Source organism: Peromyscus maniculatus, chromosome 7 (genome assembly GCF_049852395.1).
Source record: "Peromyscus maniculatus bairdii isolate BWxNUB_F1_BW_parent chromosome 7, HU_Pman_BW_mat_3.1, whole genome shotgun sequence".
Taxonomy (NCBI): domain Eukaryota; kingdom Metazoa; phylum Chordata; class Mammalia; order Rodentia; family Cricetidae; genus Peromyscus; species Peromyscus maniculatus.
The window spans coordinates 62,509,019-62,533,781 of NC_134858.1; the positions used below are offsets into that span (position 1 = coordinate 62,509,019).

The window sequence follows — 24,763 nt, forward strand, 5'->3', positions numbered from 1 at the left end:
TGGTTTGGCTCAGTGAAGTGAGACTGTGTGCACTGGCAGGCCCAGTGATACCTCGGGTGGTACTGGTAGGAGTTAGGACATCCAAAGCTTTCTAGAAGTGTCATGCTGGGAGAAAGAAGTTTGGGCCTCAGGGGTAATGAATGCCCTTTGCTTTACTGCACTATGTGCTAAAAGGAGAGGTAAAATTAATCGATCTCTTAGAGGGGCTGGATTTTTATCTTTGGATAGAGGAAGGCTTGTTACAAGGAAGTTGCTGGCCTCTTAGCAGACGACAGAACACATGGAGACACCCTGCAGCCAGGGACAGCATGGGCACTGACAGGAAAGGACTTGAAGACCGTGTCGAACGAAACTAAACTCCCGACAAGGTAGCGGCAGAAGCAGCAGGCCCTTAGCCTCTAAATCGTTTTGTTTTTCTTTTTTAATTTCTTGAGGGAAAATAGAATATCAGTTGTTAACCAACTCTAATCTGAAAAAAGAAACCTTCCAGGAATTCTTAGTGAAAACATGAAGCAGCTTTAAAAGAAGTCTCTAAGACTAGTATTGGTCAGAACCAGTGAGCTATGCCCCCATTTTTGACAGGGTCAAATAGAAATTGATGACCAAGTGGAGGGCCTCCAGTACCTGGCGTCTCAGTATGACTTCATTGACTTGGATCGTGTGGGCATCCACGGATGGTCCTATGGAGGCTACCTCTCCCTGATGGCATTAATGCAGAGATCGGATATCTTCAGGGTATGTGGCTACTCTTCTATTTGTTTTTGTCATTGGGCAGAATTCTCTGTTAATTGAAGATAGAGATGATTTTCTGACGGACCAGGTATCGTCAATATGTAGAATGCTTATGTGTTTTACACATGGGAACTGTATCTCTAGCTTTAACATAGCTCTTAAAACCCTTGTCAGGTTGGTCACCAGTTTATAACTGCTTATATATGCCAAAGATGGATAGTTATGATTAGTAAAACACACATAAGTGGGGGGTGGGGGGGGGTGGCACACGCCTTTAATCTACCTCACTCAGGAGGCAGAGCCAGGCGGAGCTCTGTGAGTTCAAGGCCAGCCTGGTCTACAGAGCAAGATCCAGGGCAGGCACCAAAACTACACAGAGAAACCCTGTCTCGAAAAACCAAAAAGAACAAAACAAAACAAAAAAACACCAAAAACCCCACACATATCCTTCCTGGATTATAGTTACTTGTTTAATTACTGAACTACACCTTTGCCCTAGGCCCTGGTGTATCCTCAACAGCTGCAGTGCTTAACATGTGAGTCCTCAATAGATCTGTGTCCAGTACAGGGCCTGGGCTGGGTCTTCAGCACTTAAAAGAAATCACGTTGACTGAACTGATTTTTTTTAATTTCTTTTTTTTTTTTTTTGTAATAATGAAGTTTGAACCTAGGACCTCTTGTATGCTGAAGCACATGCTCTACCACCAAGCTACAGACCCAGCTCACTGAGCGAACTGAATATTTACATGCTTATAATTCTTCAAATTCTTAGAACATTATACTAAAGAAAATATATAAAGATGATAGTCATTAAGAAAATAGGGATGAATGGATAGATGAAATGTCTCTGCAGGTAAGGCTGCTGCCAAAACTGAGTTTGAATCCCAGGACTCAAATGGTGGAAGGAGAGGACCTCGTAAAAGTTGTCCTCTGACTCTACAGCCATGCCATGGCGCATGTGCACCCACACAAATTCACACATGCTTGTGCACACAAGATAAAGGAAAATGTCATTTATTTAATGTTAGAAAAGGAAGAAAGGGTCTCATGAGGTGGCTCAGCAGGTGAAGTACCCGCCAACCCTGATGGACTGAGTTCAGTGCCCCCACCCAGCGGAAGAAGAAACTCTGACCTCAGATGAGTGACCGTACACACAGGCAGCTAAGTGTAAGCAAGGAAAAAAAAGTTAGCAAAGATGTGAATAAAGAGCAGCAGTACTTTTTTTTTTTTTTTTTGCTTTGGTTTTTTTTTTTTTTTTAAGACAAGGTTTCTCTGTGTAACAACCCTGACTGTCCTGGAACTCTGTAGACCAGGCTGGCCTCACACTCACAGAGATCCACCCTCTTCTGCCTCCCCAGTCCTGGGACTAAAGGTGTACACCATGCCCTGCTAAAGAGCAGTGATTTTTATGTCTGTAACAAGATTTTATTTTACAATGAGAAGTTTATCTTTTGTTTGGGGGGGTTGTTTAGAAACAAGCTGAAGAAGATCTTGAACTTCTGACCCTCTTGCCTCTCCCTTCTGAGTGCTGGGATTACAGGCGTGCACCACTGTGCCCTGTTTATGATGAGAAGTAATCTTTAGGAACAAAATAGTCAAGCATAGTCATACACACCTGTAGTCCTGGGACCTGGGACAGAGAAACAGAAGGATTGCCAGCTTGAGGCCAGCCTGGGCTACATAAGAAAACACTATCTTTAAAACAAAAAAAGTTAATTAGAATATCTGAATATAAAACTACATGGGAGCCTTAAATGTGGCAAGTTTTACTTAAGTATAGTCCAATTGTTGTTTTAAATTCTGTATTGCGAAAGAAAAAGAAAGAAAAAAGAAAGCTACAAGTGTGAACAGTGGGTGCTTTTATATGAAGTTGGCAGTTGTCACACCTGTTTCCCAGTGGCGGGGGTGGGGGGGTGGGGGGGTGTTCACAGACTCCTTCAGATCTGCTTTGAATAAAAGAGACTCACAGTTTGTATTTCAGCTGTCCCAGGTTTAGAGGTTGATGCTGGTTGTGCTGTGAGACATGAAGCTGATTGACTCACAGGGTATCAGATTTATGACCTTGGCACCTGATTTCAGGTTTCCGCATGTCCTGAGATGTGTGCCCAGTAGCAGGGACTGAAACCTTGCAAGGATAATTTTAGCTTATCCGTTTGCCGTTGCACGTTCTCTCTGCTTGCACTCTTTTCTGGGACACAGCTGACTGTCCATATTGTCATATGCAGGTTGCTATTGCTGGGGCCCCAGTCACTCTGTGGATCTTCTATGATACAGGATACACAGAACGTTACATGGGTCACCCTGACCAGAATGAACAGGGCTATTACTTAGGATCTGTGGCCATGCAAGCGGAGAAGTTCCCCTCAGAGTAAGTTCATACCTGAAAATGAAGGCTCTCAATTTTAAATAGTGTTTTAAAAACTTTAAGAATGATGATAAAAACTACTGAAAATTAAAACTAAAGCTAATGTTTTATAAATACTAAAAAGTTCCTTTTTCTGCTTCCTCAGTACTGGGGATTGAGCGCAAACCATTGCGTAGACACGTAGTGTTCCACCATTAGCTGCTAAACCGCTAGAGCAGAAGGGTGTCACTCGGAGGCAAATTAAAGTTTAGATACTGATTGGGATTAGGATTAGGTTTTTAATATGTATTTGTGATTATTTATTTATCTTTATAAATAATATTTGAAGTGGTTGCTTACACTGAAAGAAATTAAGTCCATAATCGTGTGAAAGTGGAAGGAAGTCTGTCAGCGACAGTGTTTTCACAAACGTGTTCTAGGAACATGCAGTAAGGAGCTGAACATGCTTTTCTGTTCATTCTTCAGTACATGTGGCATCTGGTTAAACTGTATTACAGATTTAATATTGAAAAAAATGAGTCCTCATCCTAACAGTACAGTAACGTTAACTGTGGTTAGTTTAAAGGAACCAAGTGGTCAGCCCTAATGCTCTTCTTCTGTCTTGCCTGATCTTTTAATATTTGTATTCCTCCAGACCAAATCGCTTACTACTCTTACACGGGTTCTTGGATGAGAACGTTCATTTTGCACACACCAGTATATTGCTGAGTTTTTTAGTGAGGGCTGGAAAGCCATATGACTTACAGGTGAGTTGTTCCACATTTTCAAATTCAGTGTGGTGGCAGATAGTGAAAAATTACTCTGAAACCTAACAAAATGAGGACTGAGTCTGTTTTCAGCTGTGTCTAAACTCTGCCCAAGAACACTAAAGTAATAGGTATAGTTACCAATCTTTAGTTGATAAAAATTAAGATTCTACTGAAGGCTGACTGAAACACTGGCCTGTCCAATCACATGGCTTATGTTTCTATGTTTGTTCAGCCTGTAGGCTTGGAAATGGCTGCTGAGACCTACTTACTGTCTTCCTTTGCTTCTGTTCTCCCTCTTAATGGGTGAGGAAATACTACATGATCTCCTTGTTTTAAGAGGGGTTCAGACACAAGGAAACCCTGTCTCGAAAAACCAAAGAAAGAAAAGAAATAAAAATAATAATAAAACTAATCCCAACACTCAGGAGGCAGAGGCAGGTGGATCTCTGTGAGTTCAAGGCCAAGACTGTTCAAAGAGAAACTCTGTCATGAAAAACCTAAATAAATAAATTAAACGCTCTGAAAAAAAAAGGGGGGGGGCGTTCAAAGACTTGATTGTGGAGCTGGAGAGGTGGGTGATACTTACATTGGCAACTAGCAACTGTCTATAACTCGATAACTGCAGCTCCAGGAGACCCAACACCCTCTACTGGTCTCCGTGAACTCTTGCATGCAAATGGTGCATATACATACACACATACACACATACACACGCACATGCACATAAAAGATAAATAAATATTTTTTAAGACCTGATTATGAGATCATTTACTGTTCTTTTATATTGTCATGTGAATAAATATTAATAAATAATATTTAATAAATAAGCTTCTTCATAGCTTCCTTGTGCGAAATCAATAAACAAAGATTTTTGAGAGGCCGGGTGGTGGTGGCGCACACCATTAGTCCCAGCACTTGGGAGGCAGAGGCAAGAGGATCAGGAGCTCAATGCTACATAGCAAATTAGAGGCTAGGCTACATGAAATGCATTCCCCCCAGAGCAAATGTGTGTGTGCGTGTGCGGCTCTTGGTCCTTCTTGTTCCTTAAGATTATATGTTCATGAGCCGGGTGTGGTGGCGCACACCTTTAATCCCAGCACTTGGGAGGCAGAGGCAGGCGGATCTCTGTGAGTTCGAGGCCAGCCTGTGGGCTACCAAGTGAGCTCCAGGAAAGGCGCAAAGCTACACAGAGAAACCCTGTCTCGAAAACAAAACAAAACAAAACAAAAAACAAAACAAAACAAAACAAAACAAAAAAAAAAAGATTATATGTTCATGAGAAAGTATAACCTTTCCTTTTCCTTTGATGTTTCAGTTGACATTTCTGTCCAATTAAACTGTGAGATATTTGTCTATAGTAGCAGTTTTCAAGTCTTTTGATCTCCAAAGTCCTTTACATACCACAAAGCCTTGTTTATGTAGGTTATGTGTGTGGTGGGGGTGGACATGGTAGCACATGCAGGCTAAAGCAGGAGAATCAGGAGCTGGTAGTTCACCTGGCTACATAGCAGTTCCAGAAAGAGGCCGATGCGTAGTAAGACCGTACTCAAAAAAAAAAAAAAAAAAAAAAAACCTCATAGAGAATTAAAACTGAGAGAAATATTTATTTTAAAGGAACAATAGTAAATTACTGTATGTTAACACAAATCACATTTATCTTAAGGGAAAAATAATTCCAAAACAACTTACTGAGAAAAATGCTGCTATTTTATTTTTGTTAATACTCCCTTGAAGGAGATACATTTCTTCATTCAGTCTGATGTGTTATGTTGTTTGACTAAAGTGTATGAAAAAGAGACTGGACAGATGGCCCAGTGGTTAGGAGCACTCGCTGCTCTTGAAAAGGAAAGACCTTAGTTCACTTCCTAGAATCCGTATGTGACAGCTCACAAGTGCCTATAACTCCAGCTGCAAGGGATCTGACGCCCTCTTCTGGCCTCCATAGGGCTCCATACACATGGTACACACACACACACACACACACACACACACACACACACACACACAGATTTTAAATTTAAGTATATGAAGAAAAATTTGGTCTCACTAAGTATGTGTTAAGAAGTGGGAGAGACCAGGTGGTGATGCATGCCTTTAATCCCAGCACTTGGGAGGCAGAGGCAGGTGGATCTCTGTAAGTTCAAGGCCAGCCCAGTCTACAGAGTGAGTTCCAGGACAGCCAGGGCTACACAGAGAAACCCTGTCTCACAAAAAAAAAAAAAAAAAAAAAAAAAAAAAAAAAAAAGAAATGAGAGAAATGAGTTAGCCCTCAAGCTAGCTTTTGTGGAAAGCTAAAGCCATGTTTATAAAATTTTCATGCTCTGTCACATTAAAATATATTGCACTTTGGGCTAAAGATATGGCTCAGGAAGCACTGGAGAGATGTCTCAGAGGTTAAGAGCACTGGCTGCTCTTCCAGAGGTCCTGAGTTCAATTCCCAGCATCCACATGGCGGTTCACAACCATCTGTAATGGGATTTGATTCCCTTTTCTGATGTGCATGAAAAGAGATCACTCAGATACATAAAATAAACAAATAAATAAAAATAAATTAAATTAAAAAAAAAAAGACGTGGCTCAGGGTTTAGAGCATTCGTTGCTCTTCCAGAGGACCTGGGTGCTATTCTCAGCATCTGCACGTTGGCTTACCACCATCTGTAACTCTAGTTCTAGGGTAACAGTTCTCAACATGTGCATCATGACCCCTTTGGGGCTCAAATATCAGATATCCTCTATATCAGATATTTATATTACAATTCATAACAGTAGCAAAATTATACTTATGGATGTAATAACGAAAATAATCTTATGACTGGGGGTCACCACACCATGAGGAACTGTATCAAAGGGTCACAGCCTGAGGAAGGTTGAGAACCACGGCTCTAGGTAGGTGGTCTTATGCTGCCCTCTGATCTCAAGCACCAGGCATACACATGGTGCACATACATGCACCCAGACAAAACATTCATACACATAAAATAAATCTGAAATATATAAATTAATCCATTGGCTCTTGACCTTGTATATCATATGGATCTTTTTACCCTTAAATTAATACCTGGAAATACCATGTTAGCATCTCTCAGATGTTGACTCTTTTTTGTATCATATTTTTGTTTTCATTATTTTTGTGGGGAGTTGGTTATTTAGTTGGTTGGGTTTTTTTGAGATATGGTCTCACCCTGTATCCCTGGCTGACCTGGAACTCATTATGTAGACTCAGTTGGCTTTGAACTCAATGAGATCCACCAGCTTCTGCCTTCCAAGTGCTAGGATTAAAGGCACAAGCCCCATGTCCATATTTTTATAGTCCCATGCTTTAATAGTATGCAACTGAGGTAGAGTGAGCTGCTGGTTAAAACATGTAGTGCCGGGTAGTGGAGGCACACGCCTTTAATCCCAGCACTTGGGAGGCAGTGTCAGGCAGATCTCTGTGAGTTTGAGGCCAGCCTTGTCTACAGAGAGAGATCCAGGACGGGCACCAAAACTACACAGAGAAACCCTGTCTCGAAAAATCGGAAAAATAAATAAATAAATAACATGTAGTTTAAGGATTAAAAAGATGTCTACCCCAGGGTTCTAGTTTATAAAATTCTGATTTTTTTACTACCACTTAAATGAAAATGGCATGTTTCTTTTTAACTACATCTGTGTGATAGAGATTACTATAGCTCCCAGGATAATATAATGCCTCACCCACGCCCTGCTAGGACACCACCACTTGAATTCATTAATTTTGTGTTGGTAGAGCAGCGCAGTAAATCAGTGAATGAGCACATCAAGGCCAGTGGTGTCTGCAGATCTTTTTAACATAGTTATTTGTGTTGTTTGTTTTGTTTTTTGAGACAAATGAGGTTTCATTATGTAGTGCCAGGCAGACCCTAATTTCACGATCCTCCTGCCTCCACCTCCCATATGCTGGGTTGAAGATAGTTAAGACCTTGTATGGCATTTGAAATGGTTTCCAAGGACTCAGGCACACTCAGGCAATGAACCACTAAAGAATCCTCCTGAAGCCTTCTTGGGTAGGTGTATAAAGACTCAGAAGGAGAGCCTTGGGATAATATGTATTAATGTAATACCACAGAGAGACCATGTTCCATATTGGCAATCTAGTTAGAAATCTCTGGAAAGTGTCCTGGCATGTGGGCCCTAGAGACAGGAGGATCCAGAGTTTGAGATTATCCTTGGCTACATGGTAAGTTTTTAGTTCAGCCTGGGCTACATGAAATCCAGTCTTAAAAAACAATATATAAATAAATGACAATGTCCAGAAAGTTTTGGAAAGAGGAGCATCACTAAACTTTCTCTTCTTGCCTCTGCTCTTTGTTGTGAAGATCTACCCTCAGGAGAGGCACAGCATCAGAGTCCCTGAGTCCGGAGAGCATTATGAACTGCACCTGTTGCACTACCTTCAGGAGAACCTTGGATCACGTATTGCTGCTCTGAAAGTGATCTAACTCTGACTTGTGTAGAATGCGGTATGCACTGTCTAACCAAACAAGGAGGGTTAGTCAGTAGAGAAGCCAGAGTTGGTAATCGTACTTTGGTACCTGCCATGTAAGACCTACTTCTGAGAGTAAATTTGGTGCCATGCAGAAATCTGCAGTTAATGGATAGTAATCTAATACCTTAACCATGCACACAGAACTGAGTGACGTATTTCCAAGAGATTGAGCAGTACCACGAGGATACTGGAAGAAGCAAGGCACCAGCGCCACATATTCACACTAGCCTGTGTTCACCTTTACTAGCAGCATAAGCCTTCTGGACTTCATTAGTGGATTTTACAGTATACTCTGAGTTTGTTAAAAATATGATGATAGTAGTGGTTGGTTTGGTTCAGTTCCAGGATCTCTGACTAGTTATGGATTCGATAGCACTTCCGTCTAATTGAGTAGCTTATGCTTCGTCACTTGGGGTGTATCCAGCATGTCATGAACTAATTACTATTAAGCTTATGACTTTCCCAGTCATTAATGATTTTTCAAGGATAACTTAGTGACCTCCTAAAGACACTTACTTGGGCTCTGACAAGTTTTTAACCAATTTAAACAGCATCTAGTATAAATAATTCTCCTCTTTCTTTGATACGATGGAGTGGGGTTTCCTTTCACACAAAGACAAGGAACTGTGTCACATGAGTCTAGTCACAAGTCTCATGATCTTGGCAATTACAGGCAAAAAAAAATTCAGGCAAATTATTTGAGAGCTTGAAAATTAGCAGGCAAGTTTTTTTTTCTCCTTTTAGGAACAGAAAATGTATACATTCATTTGTATTCTGAAAATGTAATGCTGCCCATTTTCATTTGGCCTTTCCTTTACTAAAGTGGTCCAGAGTTTCCAGGAGGTAGAAGGGTTACGGTGGGAATGGGGAGACCCTGGTGCAGGGAATGACGAGAAAGGAGGCAGCAAATCTCTGCTTAAGAACTGGGCAGAAATAGTTCAGCAGAAATACTCATGAGAAAAGCTGGGTCAGTGTCAACTCCCTGAGTGGCTGGGAACCACAACCAGGAAGTTAGGCTTTGCCGGCACAGCTACAGGACAACATTCAGAGGAGAACTTTTATAATTCCAGCTTTCGTTATTTTCCTTTCCACTTTAGAAACCTTACAAATCTACATTTTAACTTGTTTGTGTGTTTGTTTTTTGGTTTTTCAAGAGAGGGTTTCATTGTAAAGTAGCCCTGACTATCCTGAAATTCACTCAGTAGATCAGGCTCAGAGATCCACCTGCCTCTGCCTCTTGAGTGCTGGGATTAAAGGTGTGCACCACTACAACCCAGCTAACCTTTTTATTTGAATGTAATTTAGATATCGCTAGCTTAAAATAAAAAGTTTCCAGACCACTTCTTTGCTGTAAGCTAATCCCTGACAAACCATGGCGCTCTCAGCATTGAAAGCCTAGCTGACAGATTTTTTACTCGGCCATGACATTCTCCTGGTTTAGGAACACACTAGCTTTCAAGTGCTGGTTGGTGTCTGCCCTTTAGGGCCTTCCAGTATTAGATGGGTCCCATTGGAGCCAGGCACCTGTGGGTTTGACCCTTTTTAATCACAAACTCCAGTGTTTAGGAAGTTACAGTAATTTAAAAATCACTCCAAGAAAACTTGCTGTGTTTCTTTCTGCCTGCCACAGCAGGTCCCTTCCCAAGAGCAATCTGCATTAGTGAGGATGATAGCAGTCGGATCAGAGGTGGGCGGCTCAGGAAGCCTGGGAATAACAGGTGACCATGGGCTTCTGTCCTCGGAAAGGGAGGGCTGGTATCCGCTGGCTGTGTATTTATGTTGTATGATAGAGTCCACATTTTTTCTTATTGTCTATCTATTTTGATTTTCTTGCTTATGACATTTTCTCGTGCCAAAATTTGTTTATATTTTTCAAAGTTAAATTAAACTAATTTGGGTAACTTTCCTTCCCCCACAAAGTATTTCCCTCATGACTTAAGTATCTGTCTTGACTGTTGAGGGTGGTATTTGCTGGACCAACTAGCCTCCAAGGGCTGCTCTTACATTCTAAGTAGGAGTGACATAAAGTAGCTCTCACTACCCTTTTGAAATCTCTCACCCTTCAGTTTGCTTTGTAACAAGACATCTCCTATTTTATGCAAACAAGCCTGAGAGACCTCACTTCCCCCACATTCTTCTTGCCGTCTCTGCTGCTGTCACAGGAACGCATGCATTACCGTGTCATTTAAATGTCATCCCACTTCTCTAAGGAGGAAAGTGCTTTGCTCCCTTGCACAAAGGTGGCTTGACTGACTGGGTTTGCTTGTCTACACCAGTGTGACAGCCGTCGGTTAGCTGGAGCAATTGTCTGACTGTGGGTGTCGATGAGAAAGCAAGAGTCGGTGAAACTAGGAGTTTGATGGGCGCCGAGAAGCACTCGTTACACATCTGAGTGGGTTTTCACTTGGTGACAAGTGTACTCAGCATCCAGAGCAGCAGGACTCAGGTTCATCCAGGACCCTGAGCTCAAGAAATGAAGTCTTGAACCTCTTGCAGAGGCATGGGCTCCGTCAGTTTGGGTGGAGACCAGGAATATGCATTTCTAGCACAGCAAGCTTCCTGGGTACTTCGGGTCAGGGCACTGTAGACTGCTTTAAGAAACTGTCTGTAAAGAACGGGGTTGGAGTCAGACAATGTGTGACTTTACATTGGATGATTGTTACGAACCCAAAACAGTAGTCAGGAAAACTGCTCGTCTGTGATAACTGTTGACCTCTTCTTGCAGAAGCAGGAGCAAGTAACTCTATTGAAGGGAGAATGGCTTTTCCCATTCCTGACTCCCAAAGCCTCACACAGGAAGATGCTTCATGATGCACATCTGGCCCTTTAAAGCCATGAGCCACAGAGGAAGGCGGGAGAGGGGGTGTATGTTTTTGTTCAGGTGTTTCCTGCCTTTACCACATGGTTCTCTTACAGGTGGGTTGATTCCAGTCAGAGCCAACATAGTTACAGAATCAAAAGTTTTCCAGCTGGAACAAATCTTTAACATAACCCAGTGTTCTTGTATGCTGGGGGAAAAGACTGTGTTCTAGAGAGAAAAACACACCTGAGACCCCACATTTGGTTAGTACTCAGAACCAGGCTCCATCCGTGGCCTGCCTCATGGTAGGTGTGTAGTATTTAAGAAAGGCAGATTTTTAAAAGAAGTGTTTGTTAATATATTCCTATAAGACATTTTAAAGGAAACCACAAAAAAATGGTTAATTTTACCTGTCTTACTCAGTGCTAAGCATGCTTATTAATGAAGCAGTACTTCTGATGAATGTGTGACATTCCAAAGTTAACTGAAATAATTACACTAAATTTCTTCCTTGGTGCCTTGGGAGATAGGGACACAGAGTGCTTGCATAGACCCAGGAGCCCATCTTAGAGCTACAAGAGCCTCAGCCTGGTCTAAACTATGTAATGTGAGAGCGTCCTCTCCCAGCAGATGGAAGGGAACTGGAAACATCCCCAACTGCTCCCTTCCCAGCCCCACCCCTCCTCTTCTGTCTGCCCCCTACTGTTAGTGCAAGGAAGGTGCTCGGCTCTAGACAGTTGTTCCGGAAGTCCCTGCAGACACAGAGCTGTGTTTGCATGTTTGGTTTTAAGTAATCCTAATACAAAGCTATGTTGTTTTCAGCACAGTTGGAATGGGGAGGGTCTTTAATTTTAGCGCATAAAGTGCCTGCTGTTCCAGCGCTGACCTGTACATGATCTGCATGTCTCTCTCCAGTAAGCATATGGGTCTCCTCAGTTTCAGCCCCATGGCTTTTAATCGTGTGATGTGAAGCATTAGTTTCGCTGCATTTTATTACAGGTTCTTGGTTGCAATAAAGATGCTGCTGAAATGAACTGACTTCAGTGTTCCTTCCCCTTCCTCCTCCCCATCTCTACAGCCTTCGCTTTGATGACTCACACCTGTGGAGTGCAGCCACACAAGGTCATGTGCTGCAGAGAATGGAGATGCTGGGGTGGAGGTGCAGGGCTGTGGGGGAGTTCTAGTACAAACACTGACCATCTGTACTGAGTGGGAGGTGTGCAGAGCGCTGCTCAGTACCTGCCCGAGCTTTCCAGAAGCCCTCAGCCCAGATGCCAGGGCAGAGAGTGCTCGGAGCCAGGAACTAACAGATACCCCGTGAACAACTGGGGGCTTCTGTATATCACTAGCAATTGATAGGGGTTTCTGCAGGTTCTGAACGTCCTAAGAGAGTTTAGTGTGATGCTTTCATTTTTAAGTTACACTTATGTGTGCCATGGTATGAGTGTGGAGGTCAGAGGATGACTTGTAGGAGTGGTTCTCTCCTTCCACCCTGTGGGTGCCAGGGACTGAGCTCAGGTTAGCAGGTGTGGCAGCAAGCACCTTTACCTGCTGAGCCATCTCCCCAGTCCTGTGGAGTGCTTTTCTCTTTGACCATTCTGAAGGTTTTGCCATCCTTATCTTCCCAGGTGTGGTACAAACAGGGCCTCCGGCGTGCTAGGCAAGTATTCAGCCTCTGAGCTATAGCCCTAAGCCAGCAATTCTGATTTTTAACAGCAAGTTGAGTTTGTCGATGTTCCAGAACACAGTTTGTCTGGATTCTGTGGCTCTCTGTAGTTATGTATAAAACATCACATGAACAAACAGGATAAACCAACCATGACTATATTAGGGTCTTTTGTATATGAAAATTAGGGATAAAAATTATCTCTAAATAAGGTAGTTTGGGGTTAGAGAGATGACTCAGAAGTTAGGAGCACTTGCTGCTCTTCCAGGAGACCTGGGTTCAAATCCTAACACTCACATAGCAGTTAATAACCATTTGTAACTTCAGTTCCAGGGCATCCAGAGTCCTCTTCGTACCACCTCTAGCACAGATCACATACATGGTTCACATAAATTCAGGCAGGACACTCATACATATAGTGCACGTAAACTAAAATGTAAAAGTAAAGTAATTGTATAATTAGTATTTCCTGGACTTTTCACCATGTCATTCTCACACACAAGAAATCGTAGGCTGAGTGTGGTGATTAACACCTTTAATCTCAGACTCGGGAGACAGAGACAGGCATGTTTCTGTGAATTTGAGGCCAGCCTGATCTACATAGTGAATTCCAGGCCAGTTAGGACTTTTGGGGAAAAAAAAAAAAGATATGACACTAGAGTAAATTGAGACACACCAGAATTATCTATTGAGATTGTAGCCAGAAATCACTGGCCAGGCCCAGCCCAGCCCTAAAGAAAATATTATTATTATTATTATTACATTTATTTGTCTATTGTGTGGGTGTGCATGTGGATGCAGAGAGCAACTTCTGGACGTTGGTTCTGAGTCTTCAACATGTGGATTCTGGGGATCAGATTCCAGTCACTAGACTTGGTGACATGTGCTTTTAACTGAGCCACCTCCCTGGCCCCACTACCAGGATTTGGGTCTGAATGTGCACATAATCTATTTGTGGTGCCATGACAGAAACTACCTAGCCTTTAAGTCAGCCTAGACTGACTTCTGATCAGAAAGCAGCTTCCGGCCAGCCTGCATGCTAGGTTGGAGGTATTAGAGGCATCCAGTGGCCACAACTTCCACAGTCACTGGAGCAAATACCTGGCCTGGAAACCCTTTCCACTGGTGTCTGGCCTGACCCCACCCACTCAGTGCATACAGCGGGCACAGTTAAAGCAGCAGCAGTGTGAGAATCTTCTAATCAGAGTGTGGCTCCACTTGGGGGCTCCTGTGGTCAGGAATTGCTGGGATTTAAGTGCTCCTCAGCCTGGCCGCCCACAGATCTGATGTCCTGACTTTGCCATTCAGAAAACAAGCTGCCCCGGGGAAATACAGATTTCAGCCATGACACAGGCACTGGGATTGTCAAGGTTGCTGTTTGCTTCTTCCTGAAGCATGCCATCTCTAAACTGTCTTCTAGACTTGAGTTCTTGAGAGAGAAGTTTAGGGAAACTACCAACTTAGCGGACCCAAGCAAGTGCCAGGAACACACACACACACACACACACACACACACACACACACACACCTCCTTGGAGAAGGGGCCTGGTTAGGTGGTCTTGTTTAACAATCTACTCAAGTGTGGGTGCAGTCCTTTCTTGAAGCCATGTGGCTCTTCTATGAAGTATGTTGTCTGTGTAGGCTTAGTTAAGGAGCACATGGTCATAAATATCCCTACACTTGCATAGGACTGTTACCGTGTACAATTCAGTCTAATGCTCTGTGATGTTGGCCTTGCCAGTTAACTGCTTTGAATTAATTGTCTCTGTAGTCCAGCCCATTCCTCCTCATCCCTTCCATCCCTTCCACCAACCCCTGCCCCATGGTAGTCTTGTCTCATGCAGGATACCTACAGCAGCTCTCCCACTAGGCTGATGGGGGTGAAGAAAAGAACCTCAGGCAGCTTTAAGGAAGCGTGTCTGAACTTTGATTCAGCAAATATTTCGCAGCAGTCACATGGCAGGCCTGTTAGGCCATGAAAAGGCTGAAGGAGCAGGCTCTCAGAAGCAGCTGTACCTCCCACCCACAAACCTTCCTTAGGACCCTCCATTCCGAGAGGTGAGCTAATTCACTCTCCTGCTTAACCCCCAGCACTACCCCACTTCCCGAGCCAGCCCATGGTGCACTTCATGTTCAAGACTCTCATCAATGGTGAGGGTGAGGACTGTAGAATACCTGTAATCACAGCACTCAGCAGGCCGAAGCAAGAGGATCACCACAAGGCCAGCCACACGACATAGTAAGACCCTGTGTAACAAAAACAAAGCAAAGGACAGGACTCTCATTGAGGGCTGGGAATGGGACTCGGTGATAAAGCGCTTGTCTGCTAGACCCAAAGCCCAATCTCTTGCACCTCAAAAGAAAAGAGGGGGTGGGCTGGAGAGCTGATTCAGTGGTGTATATGCAGAGTATATACTGCTCTGACAAGAGAACCCACATCAGGCAGCTGACTTCAGCTCTAACTTCAGCTCCAGGGGATGCAACGCCCTCTCCTTTACTCCTCAGGTACCTCCATTCACATGGACAAACCCGCACATAAACACATAATTAAAATAAACCCAGTTGGGCGTGGCAGTGCACACCTTTCATCCCAGCACCCTGGGAGGCAGAGGCAGGCAGATCCCTATGAGTTCAAGGCCAGCCTGGTGTATGGAAAGAATTCCAAGACGGTTACACAGAGAAACCCTGTCTATAAATAAATAAATAAATAAATAAATAAATAAATAAATAAATAAATAAATAAATACATCTGAGCAGGGCATGATGGTGCATACCTTTATCCACAACACTGGGGAGACAGAGGCAGTTAGGTCGCAAGTTGGAGACCAGATACGACAAGACCTGTCTCCACATTAGCAACAACACAAGTTAACTAAGATCCAGTGGATATGGTGGTGTGCACCATGGTCCCACTCAGGAGGCCGAGGTAGGAGGCCAATGGAGCACAAGATTTTGAGGAAGCTTGGGCAATGTAGCCAGACTTTGTCACAGGCCGTGGGAGGGGGCTCGGGAAGAATTGTGTCGTCTGGCCTGGCTTCATCTCCCCTCTCCTCAGCACCTGTGGAGGCGCTTGAGGCTTCCCACTTTCAGTCAGCGTGGGTCTCCATCAGAACTCTTGGCCTGTATGGGGTTTGGGATTGCTGCCCAAGAGAGGTGGAGAAGCAGAATGGCCCCCACATTAGCTTCCCAGCAGTGCACCTTTGCTCCCTGCTGGTTTGAGGTGTTTGGACGTGGTTCTACGACATCCTGACCCTCTGCGTCCTGGGTGTGAGGTGACCATGATAAACCCTTCCTCAGCAGGCCCTGCCCAGAAAGCGCCTGCTGCAGCCAGCGTTGGAGGATCCAGTGATGTTAACTCGGAGTCAGTACTTCATTTTATGCCACGACTTCCTACTGCCTTTCTCTCTCTAGTTGGCTTACAGACCCTGGAGCTAGCATTCCTACGCCGGCTGGCTTCTCCTCAGGCTTCTGTGGAGTCACACAAGGAGGAATCACTTGCTAGATGTTTACTACCAGAATTTTCCAGGTAATAAACACATGGGCCACTGAGATGGTTCAGCAGGCAAAGGTGCTTGCCTCCAGGCCAGGTGACCTGAGTTCAAACTGGGGGCTAACGTGATGGAAGGAGAGAGCTGTTGCCTAAAGATTGTCCTCTGACCGCCTTACATGAACCGTGGCATTACACACACACACACACACACACACACACACACACACACACACACACACACACACACACTGAAGTTAATAAAAAGCAAAGGGGAGGGCTGGGGCTGTGTTCAGTAGGTAGTGTTGGGCCCCAGGCTACATTCTGGCATTTCTTCTCCACATAGCCGTCAGCACTGTTCTGTTGTTTTGATGACATCTGTTAGACTAAGGTGATGGTAGAGTTTTGCCTTTCCCTGGTAGCTAATTATACTGAGTGCTTTCACGAATTTGTTAGCCACTTGTTTTGTTTTGTTTGTTTGTTTGTTTGTTTGGGTTTTGTAATTTTTTTAAATATATACGAATGGTTTGAATGAGATGTCCCCCATAGTCTTAGGCATCTGAGTACTTTGTCCCCAGTTGGTGACATTGTTTGGGTAGGTTTAGGAGGTATGACCTTGTGGAGGAAATATGTCACTGGGGGTGGGCTTTGAGGTTTCGAACCCCAAGTGGTGCTATTTGAGTGCACTCTGTCTGCCTCCCGCCTGTGGGTGGAGACACGAGCTCCCAGGTGCAGCTCTAGCCACCATGTCTGCGTTCCTGCTGCCATGCTCCTGCCTGTGATGGTGACGGACTCGAACTATAAGCCCAAAATAAACTCATCTATAAGTTGCTTTGGTCATGGTGTTCTATCATAGCAATAGAAAAGTACTAATATGAGTGTTTTGCCTGTGGCGTGTGTGTGTGTGTGTGTGTGTGTGTGTGTGTGTGTGTGTGTACAAGTCTGTCTGTGTGTGCACACACCCATGCTCTATGTGTGTGCCTAGTGCCCAGGGAGTTTAGAAGAGAGTGTCAGATCTCCTGACATTGGAGTTCCAGTGGTGGTTAGTTACTGAATGGGTGCTGGGGACCGAACTCTGGTCCTCTGCAAGAGGAATAAGTGCTGTTAACTGCTGAGCCATCTCTCTAGCCCTGCTTTTTATTTTCTAGAAAGGAAGTTGTGGTTTGGGATTTTTTTTATATGCATTGGTGTTTTGCATCTATGTCTGTGTGAGGGTGTCGGATCTCCTGGGACTGGAGTTACAGACAGTTGTGAGCTGCCATATGAGTGCTGGGTCCTCTGAAAGAGCTGCTAGTGCTCTTAACCACTGAGCCATCTCTTCAGCCCCTGGGTTTTGGGGCTTTGTTTGTTTTGTTTTGTTTTGTTTTGCTTAGTTTTGAGACGGGATTTCACTGTGTAGACGGGATCTCACTGTGTAGCCCAGACTGGCTTCCAACTCACAGTCCTCCTGTCTCAGTCTCCCAAGTGCTAGGATTACAGGCATGTGCCACTATACCCAGCTCTATATCAAAGCCTTGAACAATGGCTCCTGTGTTTATTTTAGTAGTTTCACAGTTTTAGGTCTTACATTTAGAACTTTGATCATTTTGAGCTGGTTTTTGTACCGAGTATTTGATACATTTGATTTTCTTTATTTATTGAAAATGCTGTCCTTTCTCTGTTATTCTTCTTTATGTCTCTGTCACCAGTTGGCTGCAGATATATGCATTTATTTCTGGGATCTCTATTAACAACAGGAAAAGAAAACTCTGAACCAATATCCTAAGGAAGACAGATGCAAAGTATGTACAAAAGCTATAAAATTCAGCAACTTGAGCACTACAGCACACAGAAAGGTCCTTTACTCCGATCAAGCTGAATTTATCCAAGGGCTGCAAGGATGACTCAATGTACGCAAATTGTCTAACAGGATGAAGAATAAAATAATCAGTTCCTTATGAAATACAGTTCAGTGGTAAGAGGTTCGATCTCTAGCACTAGGAAAAAAATACACACAGTCATCTCAAAAGCTGCTGATCTGGGTGGTGGTGGTGGTGGCGGCGGCGGCGGCGGCGGCGGCGGCGGCGGCGGCGGCGGCGCACACCTTTGATCCCAGCACTCAGGAGGCAGAGGCAGGTGGATCTCTGAGTTCAAGGCCAGCCTGGTCTTCAGAGTGAGATCCAAGACAACCAGGGCTATGTAGAGAAACCCTGCCTCAAAAACAACAAAAAGCCATCTGCTGAAAAGTAATTGATACAATCCAATATACCTTGCTATGCAAGCGTGAGGACCTGCATAAACTCCCCAGAACCCATGTGAAAAATCCCGCATAGTGGTACAACACTTGTAACCCCAGCACCGGGAGGCAGAACCAGGTGGGTTTCTGGGGCTCAATGGAAGCCAGCATAGCCTACTTGGTGAGCTCCAGGCCAACAAAAGATCTTGTCTCTAAAACCACTGAGATGACTTCGTGGCTAAGGGCACTTGTAGAGCATGAGGACCTGAGTTCAAATCCCTAGGACCCACATAAACAGCTGGGCATGGCAATGCACACTTGTAATCCCAGAATTAGGGGTAGAAACAGGCAGATCCTGAGATCTCTCTGGCTGGCCAGCCTAGCCAAAACGATGAGATTCTGGAATCAATGAGAAAGAATGGTAGAGAAAAACACCCAAAGCTTTACTCTGGCCCTTGTGTGAATACACATAGGTATGCACACCCGCATCCCATATGTACATGCAACACACACAACCCGAGGTTGACCTCTGGCCTCCTCAAGCATGCACACACACACACACACACACACACACACACACACACACACACAAAGTAGTTGAAAAAAGGAACAAAGCTGGAGGCACTGTGGTATCTGATCTCAACACAGCATAGCAATAGTAACCAGCATAGCACGGGCTTAGTAGGAGAACAGACACTGAGATCAACAGAACAGAGCACCGGGATCCTTTCTCATTTTGTCCCACTGAGGCTTTAAGCCAAGAGGAGTGCTTTCCTCAGCCTGCTTGCTGTTACGGTTGCCTGGGGAGCTTTTAAAAAACATGAATGTCTGAGTTCTTCCTGGGATCGATTACATCAAAACAAAGAGGAGGGTCCTGCCATCGTTTAATTTCTATAAATTCCCCAAGTGGTCTTAAAGCACAGCCAGAGTAAAGAGCCTCTGAGGTGGACCGGTTGAAGATGTTCGCACGTTCTTCAAGAGAGGCCCATCTACTGCTTCGCGGAGGAGCTGAGACATGCTGGGAAGTGATTTCACCTTAACCATGCCAGGAGGGGGGAAGGGGAGAGAGAAGGAGAGGCATGAAAGTGTATCTGTGGGGCTGGGGATGTGGCTCAGTGGTTAAGAGCACTGGCTGCTCTCCCAGAGGACCTGGGTTAAAGTCCCAGCACCCACATGGCAGCTCACAACTGTCTCTAACTCGGTTCCAAGGGATGCAACAGACTCTTCTAGCCTCCACGGACATAGGCATGCACATGCAGGCAAAAATCATACACATAAAACATAAAAGTAAATCAATCTTTTTTCTTTTTTGTTTTTGTTTGTGTGTTTGTTTTTTAAGACAAGGTTTCTCTGTGTAGTGCTGGCTGTCCTGGAACTTGCTTTGTAGACCAGGCTGGCCTCGAACTCCACCTGCCTCTGCCTCCCAGTGCTCTACCAAGCTAGATGAGCAGATCCAATGCCAAAGTGAAGGCATCTGGGTGGACCACAGAGAGTGAGGGCCCCGGGTCTCCAGCCCGAGCAGCCGGGCTTTTGTTCATGGATGACTGGGGAAAACAGGGTAAATGAAAAAGCCAAAAACTGAGCTGGAGAGATGGCTTGATGGGTAAAGTACCCGCTGTGTGATCATGAAGACCTGAGTTCAAATCCCCACCGCCCGCATAAGAAGCCAGGCAGTTCACTAAGGGACCCTGTCTCAAAATATAAGGTGGAAGGCCTTCAGGGCGGCTCAGGTGATGAAGCTGTGCAGGCCGGGCAACCTGAGTTCAACTGAGCCCACGTAAAGATGTAAGGAGAGAACTGACCCCAAAGAGCTGTTCTCTGACCTCCACATGTCCCCTGTGGCACAAGTGCCTACACACATGTCATGTACACACACACACACACACAGTGCGTTGGGGGGGGGAATATCAGCCAAGCATGGTGATGTGCACCTGTAATCTCAGCACTTGGAAAGTTGATGCAGGAGGATAGTGAGTTCAAGACCAGTCTGAAATATACAGCAAAACCATGTTCTAAAACATATGTCCCTAAACCCTAGGAAGAAACCTACTATTGATTTTACTAAGCTGTCATGTTTTCAAACTGCCTTCTAAATATCTTTTAAACACACAGAGAGAGAGAGAGAGAGAGAGAGAGAGAGAGAGAGAGAGAGAGAGAGAGAGAGAGAGAGAGAGGCTTGCACTGCTCTCAGCACTGGCCAGAGAAACTTCTTATATATTTGGTTGTGAGCCTAGCCTTTAACGGCTGAGCCATCTCTCCAGCCCCAGAGAAACTTCTTTTTGCAGTGGGTAGGAGTTAGAGCAGAGACTCATAACTGGTTCAGTGTGGAGACTCAACCCTAAATGTAACATCCACTCCAAACCCCATTTCCTCAAGGCTCAGGGACCATTTTGGAAGAAGAGCAGAAGAATGTAAGAACCGGAGGATGGAGAGGATGCTGTGTAGTGCTCTGCTCTGGACACGGCATACGGATGCACTCAGGAACTCACACAGCTGTCCTTATATGTACTAGATCAAGCCAGTTAAACTCTTAACTTGAGCCGGGAGGTGGAGGCGCACACCTTGGATCCCAGCCTTGGAAGACAGAAGCAGGAGGAGTTCTGTGAGTTCAAGACCAGTCTGGTCTACAGAGCTAGTTAGTTTTAGGACAGCCAAGGCTACACAAAGAAACCCTGTCGCAAAGAAAACAAAACAAAACAAAAAGGAAGGGGTGGTAGAGAAAATTTCAGCTTGGCATCTGGAGAGATGGCTCAGGGGTTATGAGCACTGTTGCTCTTCCAGAAAACACAGGTTTGATCCCCAGCACCCCCATGATGGCTAATAACTGTAACTCCAGTTCCTGGGGACCTGACACCTTTTTCTGACCCTCACAGACACAAAGCATGCAATGGTACACAGACTTACATACAAGCAAAATACTCGTACACATAAACAAGAAATCTTAAATCCAGCATGGACTGTGGAGGCCCCACCCCAGCTGAAGAGACATTGGCAGTTGATGGCTGCTGAGTAAGGGAGAGTCAGTTTTCTTTGGGGGTGTGGCCAACAGTAGATTGCCCATTCTCTGGTGGATGACTCCATACCCATCCTCATATGGTCAACAATAATTGGACCAGTGGGTTATTAAAAAAAAGAAAAAGACATGAAGTTGGGAGGGGATGTGTTGAGAGGAGTTGGGGAGAGCAGTGGGTGGGTATGATCAAAATGCATTGTATAGGGCTGGAGTGATGGCCTAGGGCTTGAGAGCACCCGCTGCTCTTCCAGAGGACCCAGGTTCAATTCCAAGCACTCTCAAGGCAGCTTACAGCTGTCTGTAACTCCAGTTCCTGGAGATCCAATGTCCTCTTCTGGACTCCAAGGACACCAGGCATACATACACACAAAACACATAGCATAAATAAATAAATTTAAAATTTTTACAATGTAAGCATGTATCCAATTCTCAAAGAGTAAATTAAAATAGTATTAAGAAAATAACAACTATGGCCATGGCGTGTGGTGTTTTAGAGTCAGCTGCTCCCACGCCTCCCTTCAGTTATGTCCTTTGGTTCAGGACTGCTTTGGCTCTTCAGGCTCCTTTGTGTCTCCATAGGAATTTTAGCACTGTTTCAGAATGGCTTTTTTTTTTTAGATGTATTTATTTTTTTTATTTTATGTGTATGAGTGATTTACCTGTATGTATATCTGCACATCGTGTAGTTGGGATTTTTTTTTTACTCTTTGCTCTTTAAGAGCCCTCTACCCAGCTCCCAGATAAATACACAGAGACTTATTCTTTCTTATAAATGCCCCACCTTAGCTTGGCTTATTTCCAACCAGCCTTTCTTTCTTTTTTTTTTTTTTTTTTTTTTTGTTAAGATTTATTTTGTTTATTATATAAGCAGTGTTCTTTCTGCAAGTTTGCCTGTAAGCCAGAAGAGGGAATCAGATCTCATTACAGATGGCTGTGAGCCACCATGTGGTTGCTGGGAATCGAACTCAGGACCTCTGGAAGAGCAGTCAGTGCTCGTAACCTCTGAGCCATCTCTTCAGCCCCCATCTAACCAGCCTTTCTTAACTTAAATTATCCCATCTACCTTTTGCCTCTGGGATTTTGCTTTTCTCTATTCTATATACCTTTCTTTACTTCCTACTCCGTAGCTGGCTGGGTGGCTGGGTGGCTGGGTGGCTGGGTGGCTGGGTGGCTGGGTGGCTGGGGTGGCTGCCCCTGGCATCCTCTCTCCTTCTGCTTTTCTCATTCCTCCTCTGCGCTCTCCTCTTCCTTTCTATTCTCTCTGCCTGCCAGCCCCACCTATTTCTCTCTCCTGCCTCGCTATTGGCCGTTCAGCTCTTTATTAGACCAATCAGGTGTATTAAACAGGCAAAGTAACACAGCTTCACAGAGTTAAACAACTGCAACATAAACGAATGCAACACATCTTTGCATCATAAAACAAATATCCTACAGCATAAACGGATGTAACATTTCTTGAACTAATATTCCACAACAGCATCATTTGTATGCATTGCGCCCTTGGAGGTCAGAAGACGGCACTGGATCCCCTGGGACCCGAGTTACAGATGGTTGGGAATCACTGTGTGGGTGCTGGGAATTGAACTCAGGTTCTCTGGAAGAGCAACAGGTCTCTGAACTGCTAAGCCATCTCATGGATCACCATGCCCAATTTATTTTAACTATTCTTTTTTACAATTATTGATTGAGGGATTGGTTTCTGAGTGTGTGTATCTGCACACACATGCCATGGCGTGCATGTGGGGGTTGGAGGACAACTTGCAGGAATAAGTTTTCTCCTTCTACCACGAGCATAACAGGATCAAACTCAGGTCCTCTGGCTTCGGAAGAAGGCCCTTTACCCAACAAACCATACCACGGGCCCTTAATTGTTTTTTTGTTTTGTTTTGTTTTTCGAACCAAGGTTTCTCTGTGTAGTTTTGGTGCCTGTCCTGGATCTCTCTCTCTAGACCGGGCTGGCCTCAAACTCACCTGGCTCTGCCTCCCGAGTGCTGGGATTAAAGGCATGTGCCACCACTGCCCGGCTTTTTTTTTTTTTTTAACCTATGAACATAGTTTATGGATATGCCTCAGTGATAGAGAGCTTGCCTGATGTACAAAGCCCAAGATTCAATCCCCAGCGTTGAAAGGACCTTGTGAGGAAGGTACATCTTAAAATCAAGGAAGTGTAATATTTGCTTGAAATTTGAGTTCCTTCTGAGCTTGAGTTCCTACTTAGTACAAAAAGCAGGCTTTGGATAGGTCTTGGGGATGAGTTTTCTTGCCCGGGGGAGAGCGGGAGCATGGGAAACAGAAGACAACTTGGAATCTGGCAGTGCTCGGCTCACTTGTGAGCAGCTGTGATTCTGAGCGACCCCTCTTCTTGCCTCACTGGGGCGTTCCGGACTTAACATGGGCTTTCCAGACTTACTCTCCGAGCGAGCGGCTGTGAGGCCAAACTGGAGTGCAGGAGGTGGCGCTTGGCGGTGATTTGTGAGGCTGAAGTTGGCCGTCCGCCATCGGTCTGACCCCACCCCTTCACAGCTGCCAGTGGGAGCCTTCTGCTATCCAGGACCTGGATGCAAGGCACAGCCACTGGGAGATGACAGATGCTGGGTGGGGGGAGGACTGTGACTCAGCCTCTGGGATCTTGAGAGAGTGGCGGGTCCTGGGCCATGAGCAAGACAGCATTCCAGAAGCTTCCATCTTGGTGACAGGACTCTGCTTGGCCCCAGCGACTCCTCACCTTCCTGACCCACAAGCTGATCTTCCAGTATGGCCCATTGCTCTGAACCAAGCTTCTCTGACTGTAAGGCCTTTGGTAGGAATGACACATTTTACCAAGCAGCCGGTGATGCAGGTGATACAAACTGCTGACGTCAGAGGACAAACTTGGGAGCCAGTCACACTGTCTACCTCGTTTGAGACAGTGAGAGTCTCTTACTGTTCACCAAAGCGCTTGCCAGGTTAGCTGGCTGGCCAGCGGCATGGATACTCGGCCTCCCATCCTGCGGGCTCTGGCTCCGCTTCTCCTGCTTTTGTGGCAAGCGCTCTCTCCACGGAGCCATTGCCCCATGTTCAACTGGATCTTCGCTGTATGATAAGGATGTTGGTTAGGCACAAACTCCCAGTTCTTGTTTTTGTTTTTCCAGAGAATGAAACTGAAGCCCAGAGAAGTTGTAGGCCTTTCCCAAGGTCACAATGCAAAACTGGAATGCTAATCCTGATCCCACTGACTCACGCCGATGGA

The 24,763-nt window shown here is 44.8% G+C and overlaps 1 protein-coding gene across 3 annotated transcripts in view; it reads left to right on the plus strand.

Annotated features, from left to right (window-relative positions):
- The window catches only part of Dpp8 (dipeptidyl peptidase 8), a 59,091-nt gene extending 46,904 nt beyond the window's left edge, over positions 1 to 12,187 (plus strand). For all 3 annotated transcript variants that reach the window (XM_006979340.4, XM_015998028.3, XM_015998027.3), the window contains exons 18-21: positions 583 to 735; positions 2,958 to 3,100; positions 3,732 to 3,843; positions 8,184 to 12,187. In XM_006979340.4, the coding sequence (XP_006979402.1) occupies positions 583 to 735; positions 2,958 to 3,100; positions 3,732 to 3,843; positions 8,184 to 8,306 (531 nt within the window). In that variant the 3' untranslated portion in view covers positions 8,307 to 12,187. The remainder of the gene's footprint in view (positions 1 to 582; positions 736 to 2,957; positions 3,101 to 3,731; positions 3,844 to 8,183) is intronic.
- Positions 12,188 to 24,763: the final 12,576 nt, after the last annotated feature.